Genomic DNA, 15,083 nt, shown 5'->3' on the forward strand with positions numbered 1-15,083 from the left:
ACACACACACACACACACACACACACACACACACACACACACACACATTCCCTACAGATTATCCTTAATCTGAAACGTTTTCAGATTTGGGTATTTTACATGCACATGTACACTCACACACAAGATAACTTAGGAATGGGATTGAGGAATTTCAACACAACATTTATTTATACTCATACCCTGATAATAAATTTTTGAATACTATTTAGTAATTTTGCACAGCCTATCACCAGTCAGCTGTGGCATTTCCTATTTGTGTCCTATGAGCACTCAGAGCTCCAGACTTGGGAACATTTCAGATTTCAGAATAATAGATTAGGGAATTGGAATTCTAAGTCATGTCTACCATCCCAGAAAGAAGCCTTAGACTTGCCAGGCATCTGTCCTGGTTTCTTTTGCCCCCAGCCCTTCATCTACTTTCCGTCTCTGTGTTTTGGCCTATTCCAGGCTTTTCACTGACACGTGTATAGCAGCATATGAACAGTACTTAAAATGTTCATGTGAGGCATGGCATCTTCTGCCTGGGTTTTAGTGTAAGGTTTGCCTGTGTTGTGGCATGCAGCAGCATTTCGTCTGCTCTGTGTTTGAATGTTAGACTTGCTGTGTGTGCACGCCACGCATTGTTCATCCAGTCATGCAGTAGTTGCTGACATTTGATACTTCCACTGTTTTGTCTTTGGGTGATGCTGTCGCAAACATCCATACAAGTCTCTCTGCTGCCAGAAGGGCTAGGGCATGTGTGAATAGCGGCTGCCATGCTGTCTCTTCCCTACAAGCAGTGTAGGAGGGTTCTAGTTTTTCCATATCCGTGCTAAAATGTGCTGTCTTTCAGAACCATCTTGTTGTCGCCTGTGAATTTTATCTCATTTTTTGTTTTGATATACTTGTTCTGTTGATGCTCTTCCATTGTATATTCATTCTTTAATAGAATTGCCATTTTATTGTTAAGTTGTGTGTTTTGTATAGTCTAGATAAAAATTTCATCAGATCCGTGGTTTGCAGGTATTTCCTCCCACACTGCCTTTTCACTTTCCCATGGCGTCCCTTGGTAGATCTAGAGAGGGTCCGAATTTTGATAAAATTGTGTTTGTTTTGCTTTGTTTGTTTTTTATGTCTTATCTAAAAAGGTATTACCAAATCCAAGATCATGCAAGTATACCCTTCTGTTTCTTTCTGAGATTTTTGTAGTTTTAGCTCTTTGGAGTATTTGATTCATATATAAAGTAATATAAAGGCCCACACTTACTCCTTGATGTGTAGATATCCAAACTCCTGTTTTTAATAGCTAGTTATATTCTCTATATCATTATAACATTCATTTCAAGAATATTATGCTAATTTTCATAAAACACTGCTAAAATTGTTTTCTTTACTGGGACTTGTTATTCTTTTAAATATTTTTGTCAGTACATACTTCAAATATAAAATTAAAAAATAAATTTTTAACAGTCCAGTTAATTTCAGTTTACTAATTGCTACAGCTTTTTCAGTGATGCTTTCCTATTTTAGAATCATAATTTAGACTGGTGCCCTCTCTTTTACCTGTTTTATATAGTTGAGATTGCAAGAAAGTTGGAAAGTAATAGCTTACAGTACAGTGAAGGAACTGCTGTGACCAGCTCAGCTGATGTGATTTCTTGCTGACCCCAGAGACCACCATGCTTTTTCTCTGGAGAGAGATATTTGGGAAAATGGTAAAGGAAAGAAATGTCTGAGCTAACATCCGTACAACTGTAACCCAGTCACAAAGCTTGATTCTGTTAGTAGAAACATAGAAATAGCTTTGTTTTGCAAAATTACTACTCATAATGTTTTATAAGTGCTGTATACTAAAGGCTTACTACCTGTACTTTTATTGGGACATAAACTCATTTAGAGAATGTGGCATTTTTAACGTTGTGCTTTACTTCTTCCAGATGCCCACTCTACACATGGCAGGTCCAACTTCAGAGATGAAAGATCTAGTAAAACGTATGAACGTTTGCAGAAAAAATTAAAGGATCGCCAAGGAACACAGAAAGATAAAATGAGCAGTCCACCACCATCACCTCAGAAATGCCCTTCTCCTATAAGTGAACACAATGGACTCCTGAAAGGGCAGAATGCCAGTGTTATGAACATAGGATTGGCAAGAAACAAGTCGGGACGAGGGAAAGGTTGTACTCAAGTTGATCCAGAAATAGAAGGTAACTCTTGACACAAAAGTCTCTGAAAATTTCATTATTCAAACTGCTAAATTATATCCTCACCTTTGAGCCATCTCATCCTAGACCACATGAATTCATAGCCTAGCACTTCCCAAACTGTGAGAAATGTTTTATAACCTTAATGATTGCTAGGCAGCTGCTTCAGCATTTGGGAAATCTCAATTAAGTAATTTCACATTATCATAAATGTTAATACTTGAGAAGTTTCATTTGATAGGAAAACTGACTAAGCAAGATGCTATTTCTTCTGTTTCTGGTGCTTTGATGAGGCTGTCTTACCTTTTACTAAAGCTTTGTTTTTCCAGCCTCTTTTCATACGAGTACATGATAAGTAGCTCTGTTGTTAACCAGTCTTGTCTGCATGTGCCATAGTTAGAACATGGTATTCTCCTTCCCTTTGCTTCCCCTAACATGTCACTGTCACCATATGAACTCTGAATCATGCTTTTTAATGTGTGTTAGACCCATATCTCTATAGGGTAAATACAAGGTAGGCTAACAGTAGCCTGTCTTTCCTGTGTCTAGAGTGTGAGGTTCATGCCCAGGTACTTTGACTTTAATACTAAGCTTCTCACTGATGCCTATCTTAATTTCCATAGATTTCCTTGATCCTGTTACCTGTTTTAACTTCTAAAGGTAGATCACAGTGCATTTTAAGTTTCATCAAATGTTCCTGTGAGGCAGACTAACATGCCTTTTCATAAGCCTCTTAGTCCTTGAATGTGCTTCTCTAAAGTGATACTCCTGATTCTTAACTATGTTTAATTGTCAAATGATGCAGCTAATCAATGTGACAGCATCTTGGATGCTTCCAGCTTTGGTAGCAATAGCAAAATGATTGTTCCCACCTTCATCTTCCTTAACATTTTCATGCCTCACATTTTAAACAATGCTTTAATGGCTTCATGGTTTATATGTTAACATATACTAAACTGTTCTCCAGTTTTTGAGACTGTATAAATATTCTTTCCTGCACTGATGTCCTGAGAGAATTTGGCTAAAGGGTTGAGTTGTTTTGTTTTGTTTTGATGTCAGTGGTTGCTATGAATTACAATAGATCACGTTTCCCTGGGAGACCATAGTGACTTAGTTCACCCGTTAAAGCCAGGTGTGGTGCTGCATGTCTGTAATCCCAGCATGTGGAGGGCTGAGGCAGGAGAGTCCTAAGTTCCAGGCCATCTTAGACTATACATTGAGATCAAAGGAAGTCCACTTTGTGTGAGAAAAGCCACTGTTCAGGTGGCTGCACCCATGCACACTACCATGCATTCAGCACACACACATGGTATAACTGGTAAAACCTTTAAATAGAAAATGAAGCAGATGAATGGTGAAGGGCTGGCGCCTGTGTATGAGTGAGGATAAACTAGAAAACAGAGGAGAGGAAGAGAACCTTGCATTTGAGTTTATTTCTTTTTTTATTTTTTTAAAGAAAAAGATGAAGAAACTAAAGCATTTGAAGCATTTCTTTCCAACATTGCCAAACCGGTGGTAAGTATCTCATGTATTTTTCTTACTATTTAGTATATTCATGTAGAATTTTGTCATTTTTCATTCAGGCTTTTGTGGTAACTTCACAGAAATAGGAGACCAGTAGTAGCTCATCATGCAGTGAGTGTTCTAACAGAGGCACCCTTCCTCAGGCAAGCATGATTGAGACAAGGGAAGCGTGAGGATTTCCTAGGTCCCTGTGACACTAGGTACAACCAGACAAGTTAGAAAATATGTATGCGAACAGAAAATGCTCACGTAGAGAGATGTGGATACATTGCAAGGAGCTCGTACAGAGGCTGTGCAGAAGATTCAGTGTTCATCTAAGTGAACACCCTCAACCCCAAAAAGCACAGGAAGTTCTCCACCGACAGCTAAAAGAAGTAGAGAAGTGTATGACTGGGGTCACAGGTCCCACTTAAAAATTACACAAACATGATCGCTGTAGCACGAATAGTCACAAAAATTGTAACAAGAAATGCACAAATTGTAATGATAGTTTTACTCAACAAAATAGGAAGAAAGCAGAAATAGGCAAAGGTGCTTTTGACAAAAATTGGGGGAAGGGATGCTAAGAACCAAATTATTTGGGCATCGTAATTATAAATAAATCAATAAAAGTCTTAAATTTTTCTGCTAAGTATTAAAGACATCAACATGTCACAACACTTTCTCTTTCTTCCAGTGCTAAGTGCTGTGACTCTGCTCGATTTTATAAGCAAGCAAACAGGAAGGCCAGTAATTAAGAGTTAACCCCAGCTTTTATGCTAAAGGTGTTAAGAGATACACAGACTAACAAAAAAAAAAAAAAACAAAAAACATCTCTATATCCTCTCCTCCATCATCATGTTTAGCTGCTTGGGATTCCTACCAGTCTTTGGAATTCATTTCTATGAGTCCAACTATCAGTACACTGTTTTAGCACCCCCCTCCCCATTCATTCTCTCTCCCTTATTTATAAAACTTAGGTCATGCTCTATGGTTCCATGGCCTGTTTCTAATTTCTTACTATGTATGCCTTTTGTTCCTTTGTCATATTATTTTTAAGAAACTAATCTACTCATTCACCTACTCACTCATTCATTCAAAAACATTTACTGAGCTGTTTCTGTTTAGTAAGTAAAAAATATGTACAGGCAAGTCTAATATGGAAACAGAGTAATATGAAAAGTAATGTGTTAAATAAAGCAATGAGGAAAATCTTGCTGGGCTTCTGAGGAAGGGACAAGTGCAGACAGCGGGACTGGGAGGCGGGGATAAGGCTGCATGGCAGATTGGTCAAATAGAAACATTGTCAGTATAACAGTGAAGGATACAACAGGAGGACCAGCTCTAGGTAGGGAGAAGCCCCAGGGCTTTCCCAGCCAGGATAACTCCGTTTGACAGTGATAAATATGCCTCGACTTACAAAGCAAAGAACTATTCCTCTTCACCCCAGAATGGATGGTAACATTATATAAGAAAAACACTTCGGATTTTTTTTTTTTTTTTGCTTATTTTTACACAATGACAAATTAAAGTTGTTGGCATTTTTAATATCTTCATCATAAAGGTGTTATGTATTACGTTTTGATTTTGCCTTTGTTTAGAAAGTTGGCTACTCATGTTTCAATTTTTCTGTGAACTCCCAGTTGATAAATTTTTGTACTCTTAACACTCTCATTCTAACTTGTTTTCTCTTCAGAGTGTAGCATGGAGGTGTAATAAATGGAAAAGCAAATTTTTATTTCATAGCAATAGCTAACTAGCTTGCTGACGTCAGTCTCTACTCAGAATACTTTAGGCATACACGTGTTATTTAATTCTCTTAAAAGCTCATGATGTACTATCCCGTTTTTACATACAGGAACTGAAGCAAGCAAAGAAGTAGCAATGAGAGCCAAATTGGAATCTGGGCAGTCTCCAGAGCTCTGTTGAGTACTTCCCAAGGGTTCATTGAAAAGAAAGTTAGGACTTGCAATCTGGCTGTCACATTGTGACAGCATTCCCGTCAACGCAGAGATGCGTTCTGTGCATGATCTCTCCTGTGTTCCCAGGATGATTTCTTAGGTTGTGCAGGAGCTCACGTGTGTACAGTGATGCAAAGGCATCACCTTTAAGAAGGCTTACAGTTGGCTGTCATCCCAAGCCTTCTGGAACTCCTCTTGGATGTTTTTGCTATGATTATGAATGGGTAGTTGAATAAAGAGCAGCATTCTTTTTGGTGTGGTACAGATTAGAAGAGAGTTACCTTCTCAGGTCAGTTCTAAAGCTTATATAGAATGTGCGTGTGAGTGTGTGTGTGTGTGTGTGTATACACACATACACATATATATGTGTTCCCATGTATAATGTATACACACATACACACACACACAGCTGCTTCAGCCTCCTGAGATGCTCTAATACTGAGTAACAGCGTACTTGTGTAATAATGCCATACTTGTATGTAAATGCTGTGCATGGAGGATGCGAAAACCATGACATGTACAATAGAGTACCCCATACCAACCAGACCTCATGTTGTAAACTCTTTGTGAAACCAAAAACGAAAGAAAAGAAAGGCTAGAAAGAAAGAAAAAAGAAAAGGAAGTTAGTGGCTAGTGGCCCTAGTAATATTTGTGTTTGGCTGACATACCAACTAATGCTGATTTTCACAGATAATACTAAAGTGGGCATAGAAAGTGACATTTTAAAACAATCTACCTGGCATTATAAAAGGTAATTTAGTAAAGCGTGAGCCCTGTATCATAACACCAGGAGGGGAGGGCCAATCTCACTGTTTATATTTAATTGTTAGGTGATAAATTTCATGACCTGCAGAGTGCAGAGCAGGCTCTTTTGGTGTTTGTTTGTTTGTTTGTTTTTGGTAGTTTTGTGTGTGGTTTTGCTCTGGTTATTGAGTATCTCAATGTGTTGATTGACTCCATAAATATTTGACCCTGTACAAAATGCTGTTTGCTGTGCTTGCAGCTGGAGATAGACTAGAAAGCAAAGTGTGAGGCCTGTCGTGCAGCTTCCTTTAATAGAACTGTCGTCATGTGCTACATGTGAAATTACTAAGTGTGGGGGCTGGAGAGATGGCTCAGACAAAAAGCGGTTGTTGCCTTTACACAGGATAGGGGTTCGATTCCCAGCATCCAAATGGCAGTCCATAAATATATATGTGTGTGTGTGTGTGTGTGTGTGTGTGTGTGTGTGTACATACATACATACATATATATAATACTCCAGCCCAGGGATTTAACACTTTCTTCTGGAGTTTGCAGGCACCAAGCACATACGTGTGCAGAGCCATTTATACAGCAAAACACCCATACATGTGAAATAAAAAAATAATTTTAAAACATTTTTAATTATTAAATGTGAACCTTAAGTGTTTAATAGGGGAGCTAAAGCTTGGCAAGGACATGAGGGGAATTTTCTTCCAAAAGGATGTTTGAGCTGAAATTTCAAGGAAAAGTGGCTGTTAGGTGTTATGGGTGGGGCAGAGGGTGTGGGGTGGTGTTACAGCCACAGCAGTGTGTCACTGGGCAGGACACATTGGAGGATCATAATTGCAGCATACAGGTAGGCACACATAAATACAAAGATGCTCACTTGTGTAACTCAGCGGCACACTTACAGGAAAAGTCAGTACGTATCTTACTTGAGGGTGAGCTGTGCGTTCAGAGTTGAGTGGACTGGAATGCCGCTAAGCCTTTCTGAAGCCATTTCTTAAGATAGAGTAGAAGGCTCCTGTGTCCTCCTGTATGTCCTCCTGGTCATGCTATCATGGTTTTGTCTTTTTATCTGAGGTTTTGAAATTACCCTTGAATTTCAGTCATTCCTGGAACTAAACACGTTTGCCATTTGCTCATTATTTTCTTTCAGAATCGTCTCCATTCTCTGTGTTTATGAATTCTACCAACTGTCTACCTCCAGATTTCTTGAACCAGGCTGTCAAGTTCCTTTCTCACTCTGTGTGCTGTGCATTTGTTTTCTGAGACAGGGTCCTGCTGTGTGATCCAGGCTGTCCTCCAGCTTCCTGTCCTCCTTCCCTGAGCTGCTGCATCCTGGGATTGCTGGTGCATTAAAGACTTGCTCCTCTGTTTTCTTACTCACACATCCATAATAGGGTTGAGTGTTGCTGTTTCTTTGGAAATCAAAAAATACTGTCACTTCCATCTCTACAGTCTTTGTCACTGGCATTGCTGTCATTCTGAGTTCCTTTCAAAGGTAGCTTCCTGTTTGGTTTTCCTGTGTTAGACACCGGCAAGCACCTGCCTTACAGGTTCCCGCATACTGTAACAATCCAGCAGCTTCTGTGTCTTCATTGGTTGCCTGTTCTTTTTGACCATTGTCACTTTCATGCTTATTCTTTCACAGATGTGTCACTTCTTCGCTACACTCAGAGTTGGATTCAGTTCTGGATTACTCAAAGACTGTTCACGGGTTGGGCATCCACGGTTCACTTAACCCTTCTAAATTTTCTTCTCATAAAAAGGCAGGTGTGCCTGTTCTGTGTGCTTTACAATGCAGTAATAAGCGTTTGCATATTTTCTTTAAAGGAGCATGCAAGAGGAAATAATTCCAGCTGGTTTCTAAGTCAGCTGTAAAGACATCCTAGGGAATACCCAACTGGGATGCTTTGTCAGCAGTGATTTAAAAAATACATATTATTTTCGAAACTTTTTTTCCTTATTTGTCTAAAATGAAGAGGGAATTGAATGAGACTCCCCTCTTGACCTAGGGTTGATTTTATTTAACTCTTGGATTAAAAGTGTGTGCTAGGGCTGACCCATACCACAAAGACTTGTTTACAGTAAACAGAAAGCTTTTGGGTTAAACGTGTGGGTGTGTATGTTAGTGTGTTAGGGCTGAGCTACACCAAACAATAAACAGGTTTACAGTTCACAATCTTGGGGTTCACAGTGTGTGTGTGGGGGATCAGATATCCTGCAGCACAGCTTAGCTTCTCCTTTAGGTAAATATTGTTTATGTAACAGTATTTACTAGTGTTAATTTCTTAGTTTTGAAGAATTTTAGAAGCACATGGCTGTGTAACATCTTAAGCTTAGGAGAATCCAGTGAAAGAAGCAGGAAAGAATTCTGTGTACTATCTTCTCAACTTTCTGTAAAATTCATTTTATTCCATGATAAAAGTAAACTCCTTAGGTGCTGAGAATTCAGTATCAGCCAAGCAAGCTTAAGTCTCACAGTTCTCTACTTAACACTTTCCTACCACCTGTCCCAGTTAAATAAAGCAAGTCACCACCAGGCCTGACAGATGTACTTCATGAAGCAGATGCTAGTGAATGCAGCTGAGTAACCTTCTGAGTCCTGTTGACACTGTCAGTGTGAGGTCAAGACACAAGGATATACATTCATGTTATAGTAAACGTGTGTTTATATTGAAAACAAAAGCCTGTCCCACCTACCAGCTAGATAGGTACTGTTTAATGTAGAGTCATTTTAAGTCCTTTGAAGAATTCATGACAACATTTATCAGTAAGTAAACTTTTATGTTCCCCTGACTTAACAAAAACAGAAAATAGACAATTTTAAAATTATTTAGGTTTTAAGAACTTTGAAAGAGAAAGTTATGTTCACTTTGAACTTGATTGTCTGGCCCTGTTCAAGATCAGGGGTAACCCTTATCTTGGGTGTTTGTGATGTGCTTCAGTTTTACATTTGGAAACACTAGTTACTGCTGTTCTTGGTGGCGCACACTTTTAATCCCAGCATTTAGAGCACTCACAGAGGTAGAGGCAGGCAGATTTCCAGGCCAGCCTGGTCTACAGAGCGAGTCCAGGACAGCCAAGGCTACACAGAGAAACCCTGTTTGAAGAAAGCAACCAAACAAACAAAAACATTATCTTTTAAATTGTATTTGTTTTGTGTGTGCCTGAGCACACATGCCATGATTCTCATGTGGAAGTTAGAGGACACTTTGTGGAGTCAACCCTCTCCTTCCACCTGTATGTAGGTTCTGGGAACCAAACTTGGTCACAAAGCTTGCATAGCTTTGTGCAAGCTTTACCCTTGTAGCCATCTTGCCAGTCCACTTTCTGTGCTAATCTTTATACCATGTCTAGTCCCTTACTTTTTCTCTTTATTAAGAGAAACATATACTCAGGACTATTTCAGTAAGATCAAATATGTATAAAACAATTAAAATCTTGTTTTTTTTCCTCTTAAAACTCTGCTTGTATCCCTCCACATAAAGATCCCAAAAGTCAACATAAATTTGCTTGTACAGCACATTTCAGGCCTCTTTGAGTACTTAAATTAACAGACTGCACTGTAACTACTACCCACCTTGCCTTTCTTCTCTGCTCTTAGCCATCACCAGTATATTGATGAAACCTTTGTCAGCACATACGTGTTACCTCTTAAACACCGAAATAGGAGTGTTGTAAGAGGCTGCACCAGTGATAGAGGTCAGCACTCGTTTTTACAGCTCTTTGCCATCAGTTATGCTGCAGTGAACATCTTGAAGAGTGTGTAGTTGTGTACTTTGGCAGTGTGTGGGATACTGTCCTGAGGGAGAAAAAAAAATTAAAAAGTGAAATTCTTTTTTCCAAAAGTAAAGATAGCCTGGTGTGGTAGTGTACAAGTTTGTGATCCCAGGAGTTCAGGAAGCTGAGGCAGGAGAATTCAAGTTCTGGTTTAGCCTGGCCTATATTGGGAGACATGACCGGGGGGGGGGGGGGGGGCGTTAAAAACAAGCAAACAAAAAAGGTAGCCATGTTTTTCTCAAATGGCCCTGAGCAGGGCCTCTAACAGCACACCTCCCTCGTCTCAATCTAGATAGATGCCCATTCCCTGGACCCTCAACATACTAATCCTTAGCTTTTTAATGTTCTTATGCTGATAGTTGAGGCAGGGTCTTGCTTGTAACAGCTGCCTTTGTGATAGTGTGCACACCAGCACTCTCTAATACATGGTACACTTATGTTTGTTTCATTGTCCTCATAATTCATCTGTCTCCTTCATGTTACACACTTGGTAAATAGAGAAATGAACTGTCAAATAAGTTTGAAATTTTCTCTCACCTTTTTATTTTGGCACTGTACAGTCTTGAATGGGCCACATCAGTCTATATTTTGTCTGTCTTTTCTCTTCACATCTGTACATGGAGTGACCTGCCGGGAGCTGTTTTCTGAAGGTTTGGACTACTGCTGCTTTGAATGTATTTCTGAGTTCAGAGTCCTCTACTAACCATACCCACTCATTTGCTTCAGAGCACTTTCACCTGTTGGCATTTTCTTTTCTAGGCTTCAGACATTCAGGCAAGGACAGTTCTGCTTACCTGGTCACCTCCTTCCAGCTTCATTAATGGCGAAGTGAACGAAGCAGCTGTACCAGAGCTCTGCACTTACGAAGTCCTTTTGTCGAGCACTGGGAAGGAAGGGAAATACAGAAGCGTTTACGTGTAGGTATTTTCTGCTCCTGCTCTTCCATTACATGGGTTAATGGTTTGAAATAAAGGGAATATTGCTAATTGTGTACTTTTTCTCCTTCCCCAGAGGAGAAGAAACAAGCATCACTTTAAAAGATCTGAAACCAGCCACAGATTACCATGCAAAGTAAGGAGTGTGTTCCCTTGCTTCCATGTGATAGACACAGCAGAGGGCTAGGCTCTTTGCTTGTGATGTCGTCATTAGTGTTTTCCATTAAATTCTAGAATATATTTTAAGCAGTGGGCTTTAATTTTTCTACAACATCATTGTAATTTTTCAGAATAATCCACATTTATACATTTTACTCAAGTTTAAATATTACAGTAAAGGAAAAGCCTAATTTCCCTGTCTATAAGAAGAAGGGTTAGAAGGACTCTCTAGACGATGTCTGTAGTATGTGCTTTAGCACAGCAAACTTGCCCTGGCTTCTGAGGCATCATACACAGGATCATAAACAATATTTTCGTGTATATTAGTCTGCATCATGTTTTGGAAGGAGCTCTCAGACTTGCACAGCACTTAATAGGAGCAATTCAGATAATGCCTTATAGTTGTCCAATATATGTCATTAAGTTTTTACTTCCCAGCAGGGTCCTAATACTTCCCTGTTTTTTAAAAGAACATTTATGTTAGGAATATTCTTATTACACATGAACAATTTAAGTAAGTTCTGTACTTCTGTTCAAAGAATTGTCCAACCTAATCTGTTTCACAATGGATTGACACCATTGTTGAATCATGATTCGTGTGGGTTATATTCATTTTTCTTTTAATCAGTGAGATAGAATCAAGTAAAATAGAAAGTGTCATCTTATTAAGAATATTGTTTTAGGAAGTATGTGTGTCTGTGCATATGTGTGTGTGCATGTATTCACAGAGACATGTTATGTCACAATTTTGAAATATCATTCTTACTTTGAGTTGCAGTAAAATAATACCACTGCTTTATACTGTGCTTAAGGGATAGTTTTTACTTCTAGATAACACATTTTCTTGAATATTTGAAAGGTACCTTACTACTTGTGTATACTTAAAGCTGATATTGTTAAAAGTAAAAACAGGTAAAACTGTTTTATCCCACAGAGTGCAGGCAGAGTCCAATTCGATAAGGGGAATTCCTTCAGAAGCTGAAAGCTTTACCACCTTGAGCTGTGAGCCTGATACACCCAATTCTCCCAGGATAGCCAACAGGACCAAAAACTCGCTCACTTTGCAGTGGAAGGTGAGGATAACCTGCAAAGCGTTTCTAAACAGATAGGTCTTCTATTTTCCTCTTTCCTCCTTGTGTTGAGTGTCAACTGTTTTTGGAGACCAAGAGTGTTAAGTTAAATAACTTGCTCCTTTCGTTGTATAATAAAGTAGGTGTTTGCTTCTTATGCCATCAGATACCTCACTTTCTGTTGCTGTGTTTATCACTGACTAAATCCAGCTTGCAGGAGAAAAGGATTTATTTCATTATTCTACACTAGAAGTCAGTGAGGACAAGCCTACTTACTTACTGGCTTGCCCATAGGCCCACCTGCCTAGGGACAGTATCACCACAGGGGCAAGCAGTCAAGAAAATACCTCAGGGATGTGTCCACAAGCTAATCTGATGGAGGTGTTCTTACACATTGATTCTCAGATAACCTGGACTCTACTAGGTAAACAGCCTAAGCTGACTAGGGGATGCACCCTCCCATACTGAGGGTTTGAGGGTTTATGGTACAGTCTTCTATGTGTAGGCAAACATTACAACTGACTTTCATCCCTAGTACCCTCCCACTTTTTGAAAACTTGTTATCCTCCTGTTTCAGTTGCCGTAGTGGCTAGAATTACTTTGAAGACCTTATTTCCTCTTTTGTGTAATTCAAGTAAAGGTACAACATAAAAATTATGTGATAATTCAATGATGGTATGGTATGGTAAAATGCTTTACAATAATTATTATAATAGTTTTCCCAACTTGGAGGAAAATTGGAAGGCGGGCCTCAGGTTATTGAAGTAGACATATCTTCACCCCTGACCCTTCCCCCCCAAAAAAAAATGCTTTAAGGAAAAGTAAAGATAAGGCTTTAGCACTAGACTAAAGCAATCTAGAATCAGGAACACTTGGGAGATAAATTTTTACCTTTTCCCTATTCGCAGTCTGTCTTTGAAGTCTTTCCTTCTGTTACGGAAAAGTTGTGATTTCCAAGAATTTTCTTTCCCTTCTTCTCATAATATTTATTTTAAACTGCTGATTTACTTTAAACTGCTGTTACTATGTCAATCAGTTATTACTCTAACTCAAAATATTTAAAAATGTTTAAATGTAAGATGTTAGTCTCAAAGTCGAGTTTCTTCAGATACAAAATTGTAAGTCATGCCCATTTGTTCTACAAAACAGAAGTTGGTTGAAATTGTAGGAGGAAACTGTTAGAAAGATAGGAATTCTCATTTCAAGAGTGATTAAAGTTTACAGTGAAATGCCTGTTTTTCCCTAAAAGGGGCTTCTCCCCTAAAGTAGGAGGGATTACTGAGCTACTGAGCAACAGTCTGAGGTAAAGGCACATTGTCTCTAGCAACAGGATCCCAGCAGGGCCCTTTTCTGTCTACTTCCTTCCCACAGCCTAGCCCTTAGCCTTCTGTTCTTTGGTATATTACAAAATAGTCCATTAAAAATGGTAAGAACTTAAACCTGATAAAATCTTATAGGCAAAATGAATTTTTTAAAGAATTATGAAAGTTAAAATAGTTCTTGTTAAAGGAGATTATAGAATATTCAGAAAAATGTAGATGGCCTCTTGCTTTCTTTTTTTATTTTTTATGTGTATGAGTGTTTGCCTGCTTGTGTTTATGTGCAATGTATGTGCATGGTGCCCACTAAGGCCAAAAGGGGGCCTTGGATCCCCTGGAACTGGAAATAGGGATGGCATGGGCCACCATGTGGTCTCTGGTGACCAAACCTGTGTCTTCTGTAAGAACACCCATTGTTCTTAACCACGCAGCCCCTCTGGCCATTTTTATTTTTTTATTCATGGCATTTTTATTTTTTTTACAATTTATTTCATTATATATCCCGATTGAAGCCCCCTCCCTCAACTTCTCCCAGTCCCCTTTCCCTTCCTCCTCTCCCTTATCCCTTTCCCCTAGTCCACTGAAAGGATAAGCCCATAGTTTATCAAGTCTCATCAGGGCTGCCTGGATCCAAAGATCATCCTGAGTCAGGTAACCCAGAAGCAAAAAGACATACATGGTATACATTCACTTATAAGTGGATATTAGCTGTATAATAGAGGATAGCCATACAAAGTCTACAGATCTAAAGAAGCTAAACACTAAGGAGGACCTTAAGGAGGATGCTTAAATCTCATTCAGAAGGGCAAACAGGTTAGACACCGGAAGCGGTGGAAGAGAGGGAACAGGATGGGACCCTCTGGCCATTTTTAAAGACTTAAGTCACAGATAATACCTGCGACACAAAGTTAGTTCCTTGTTATTTATGAGGACTAATTCCTTCTCTTTTTTTCTGATTCAGGCACCCAGTGACAATGGTTCTAAAATCCAAAGCTTTATTTTAGAATGGGATGAGGTAAGTACATTGAATCTTTTTTAGTGGTTAAACTTACAGGTCCATCTTCAGACAAAATAATAATGTTATCAGTTTTAATTATATTTCTCTTTAAGAAACAATATTTTATGTGGTGGGTGAGTGGATGGTTGTGTTCTTAGAAAACATAGTTGGTGGCTTGAACCTGGGAGATCAGAGCCTAAAACTGAAGCAGAGTAAAGCCTCACTCAGTAGAGGATTGACTCAGAGCATCAGACAATTTATACTCTGAGGGTTAAGAAGAGTCACCTGTGTCTTCCCTGAGACTGATATTCCAACCAAGTAGCATGCATGGAGATAACTTAGAACCCCTGCACAGATACAGCCCATGGCAGTTCAGTCTCCAAGTGGGTTACATAGTAATCGAAACGGGGACTGCCTCTGAAATGA

General features: G+C 39.1%; 1 protein-coding gene across 1 annotated transcript in view; it reads left to right on the top strand.

Moving 5' to 3' along the window:
• Nucleotides 1-1,916: 1,916 nt before the first annotated feature.
• Fndc3a (fibronectin type III domain containing 3A) overlaps nucleotides 1,917-15,083 on the top strand; it is a gene marked incomplete at both ends in the record, with an annotated part of 31,226 nt that continues 18,059 nt past the window's right edge. Inside the window, 6 exons of the mRNA XM_055612499.1 lie at nucleotides 1,917-2,186; nucleotides 3,640-3,698; nucleotides 10,937-11,094; nucleotides 11,189-11,248; nucleotides 12,206-12,344; nucleotides 14,622-14,675. Of these exons, the coding sequence (XP_055468474.1) occupies nucleotides 1,917-2,186; nucleotides 3,640-3,698; nucleotides 10,937-11,094; nucleotides 11,189-11,248; nucleotides 12,206-12,344; nucleotides 14,622-14,675 (740 nt within the window). The remainder of the gene's footprint in view (nucleotides 2,187-3,639; nucleotides 3,699-10,936; nucleotides 11,095-11,188; nucleotides 11,249-12,205; nucleotides 12,345-14,621; nucleotides 14,676-15,083) is intronic.

This window comes from Psammomys obesus, unplaced genomic scaffold, assembly GCF_907164565.1.
Source record: "Psammomys obesus unplaced genomic scaffold, mPsaObe1.curated_primary_1811, whole genome shotgun sequence".
Classification (NCBI taxonomy): domain Eukaryota; kingdom Metazoa; phylum Chordata; class Mammalia; order Rodentia; family Muridae; genus Psammomys; species Psammomys obesus.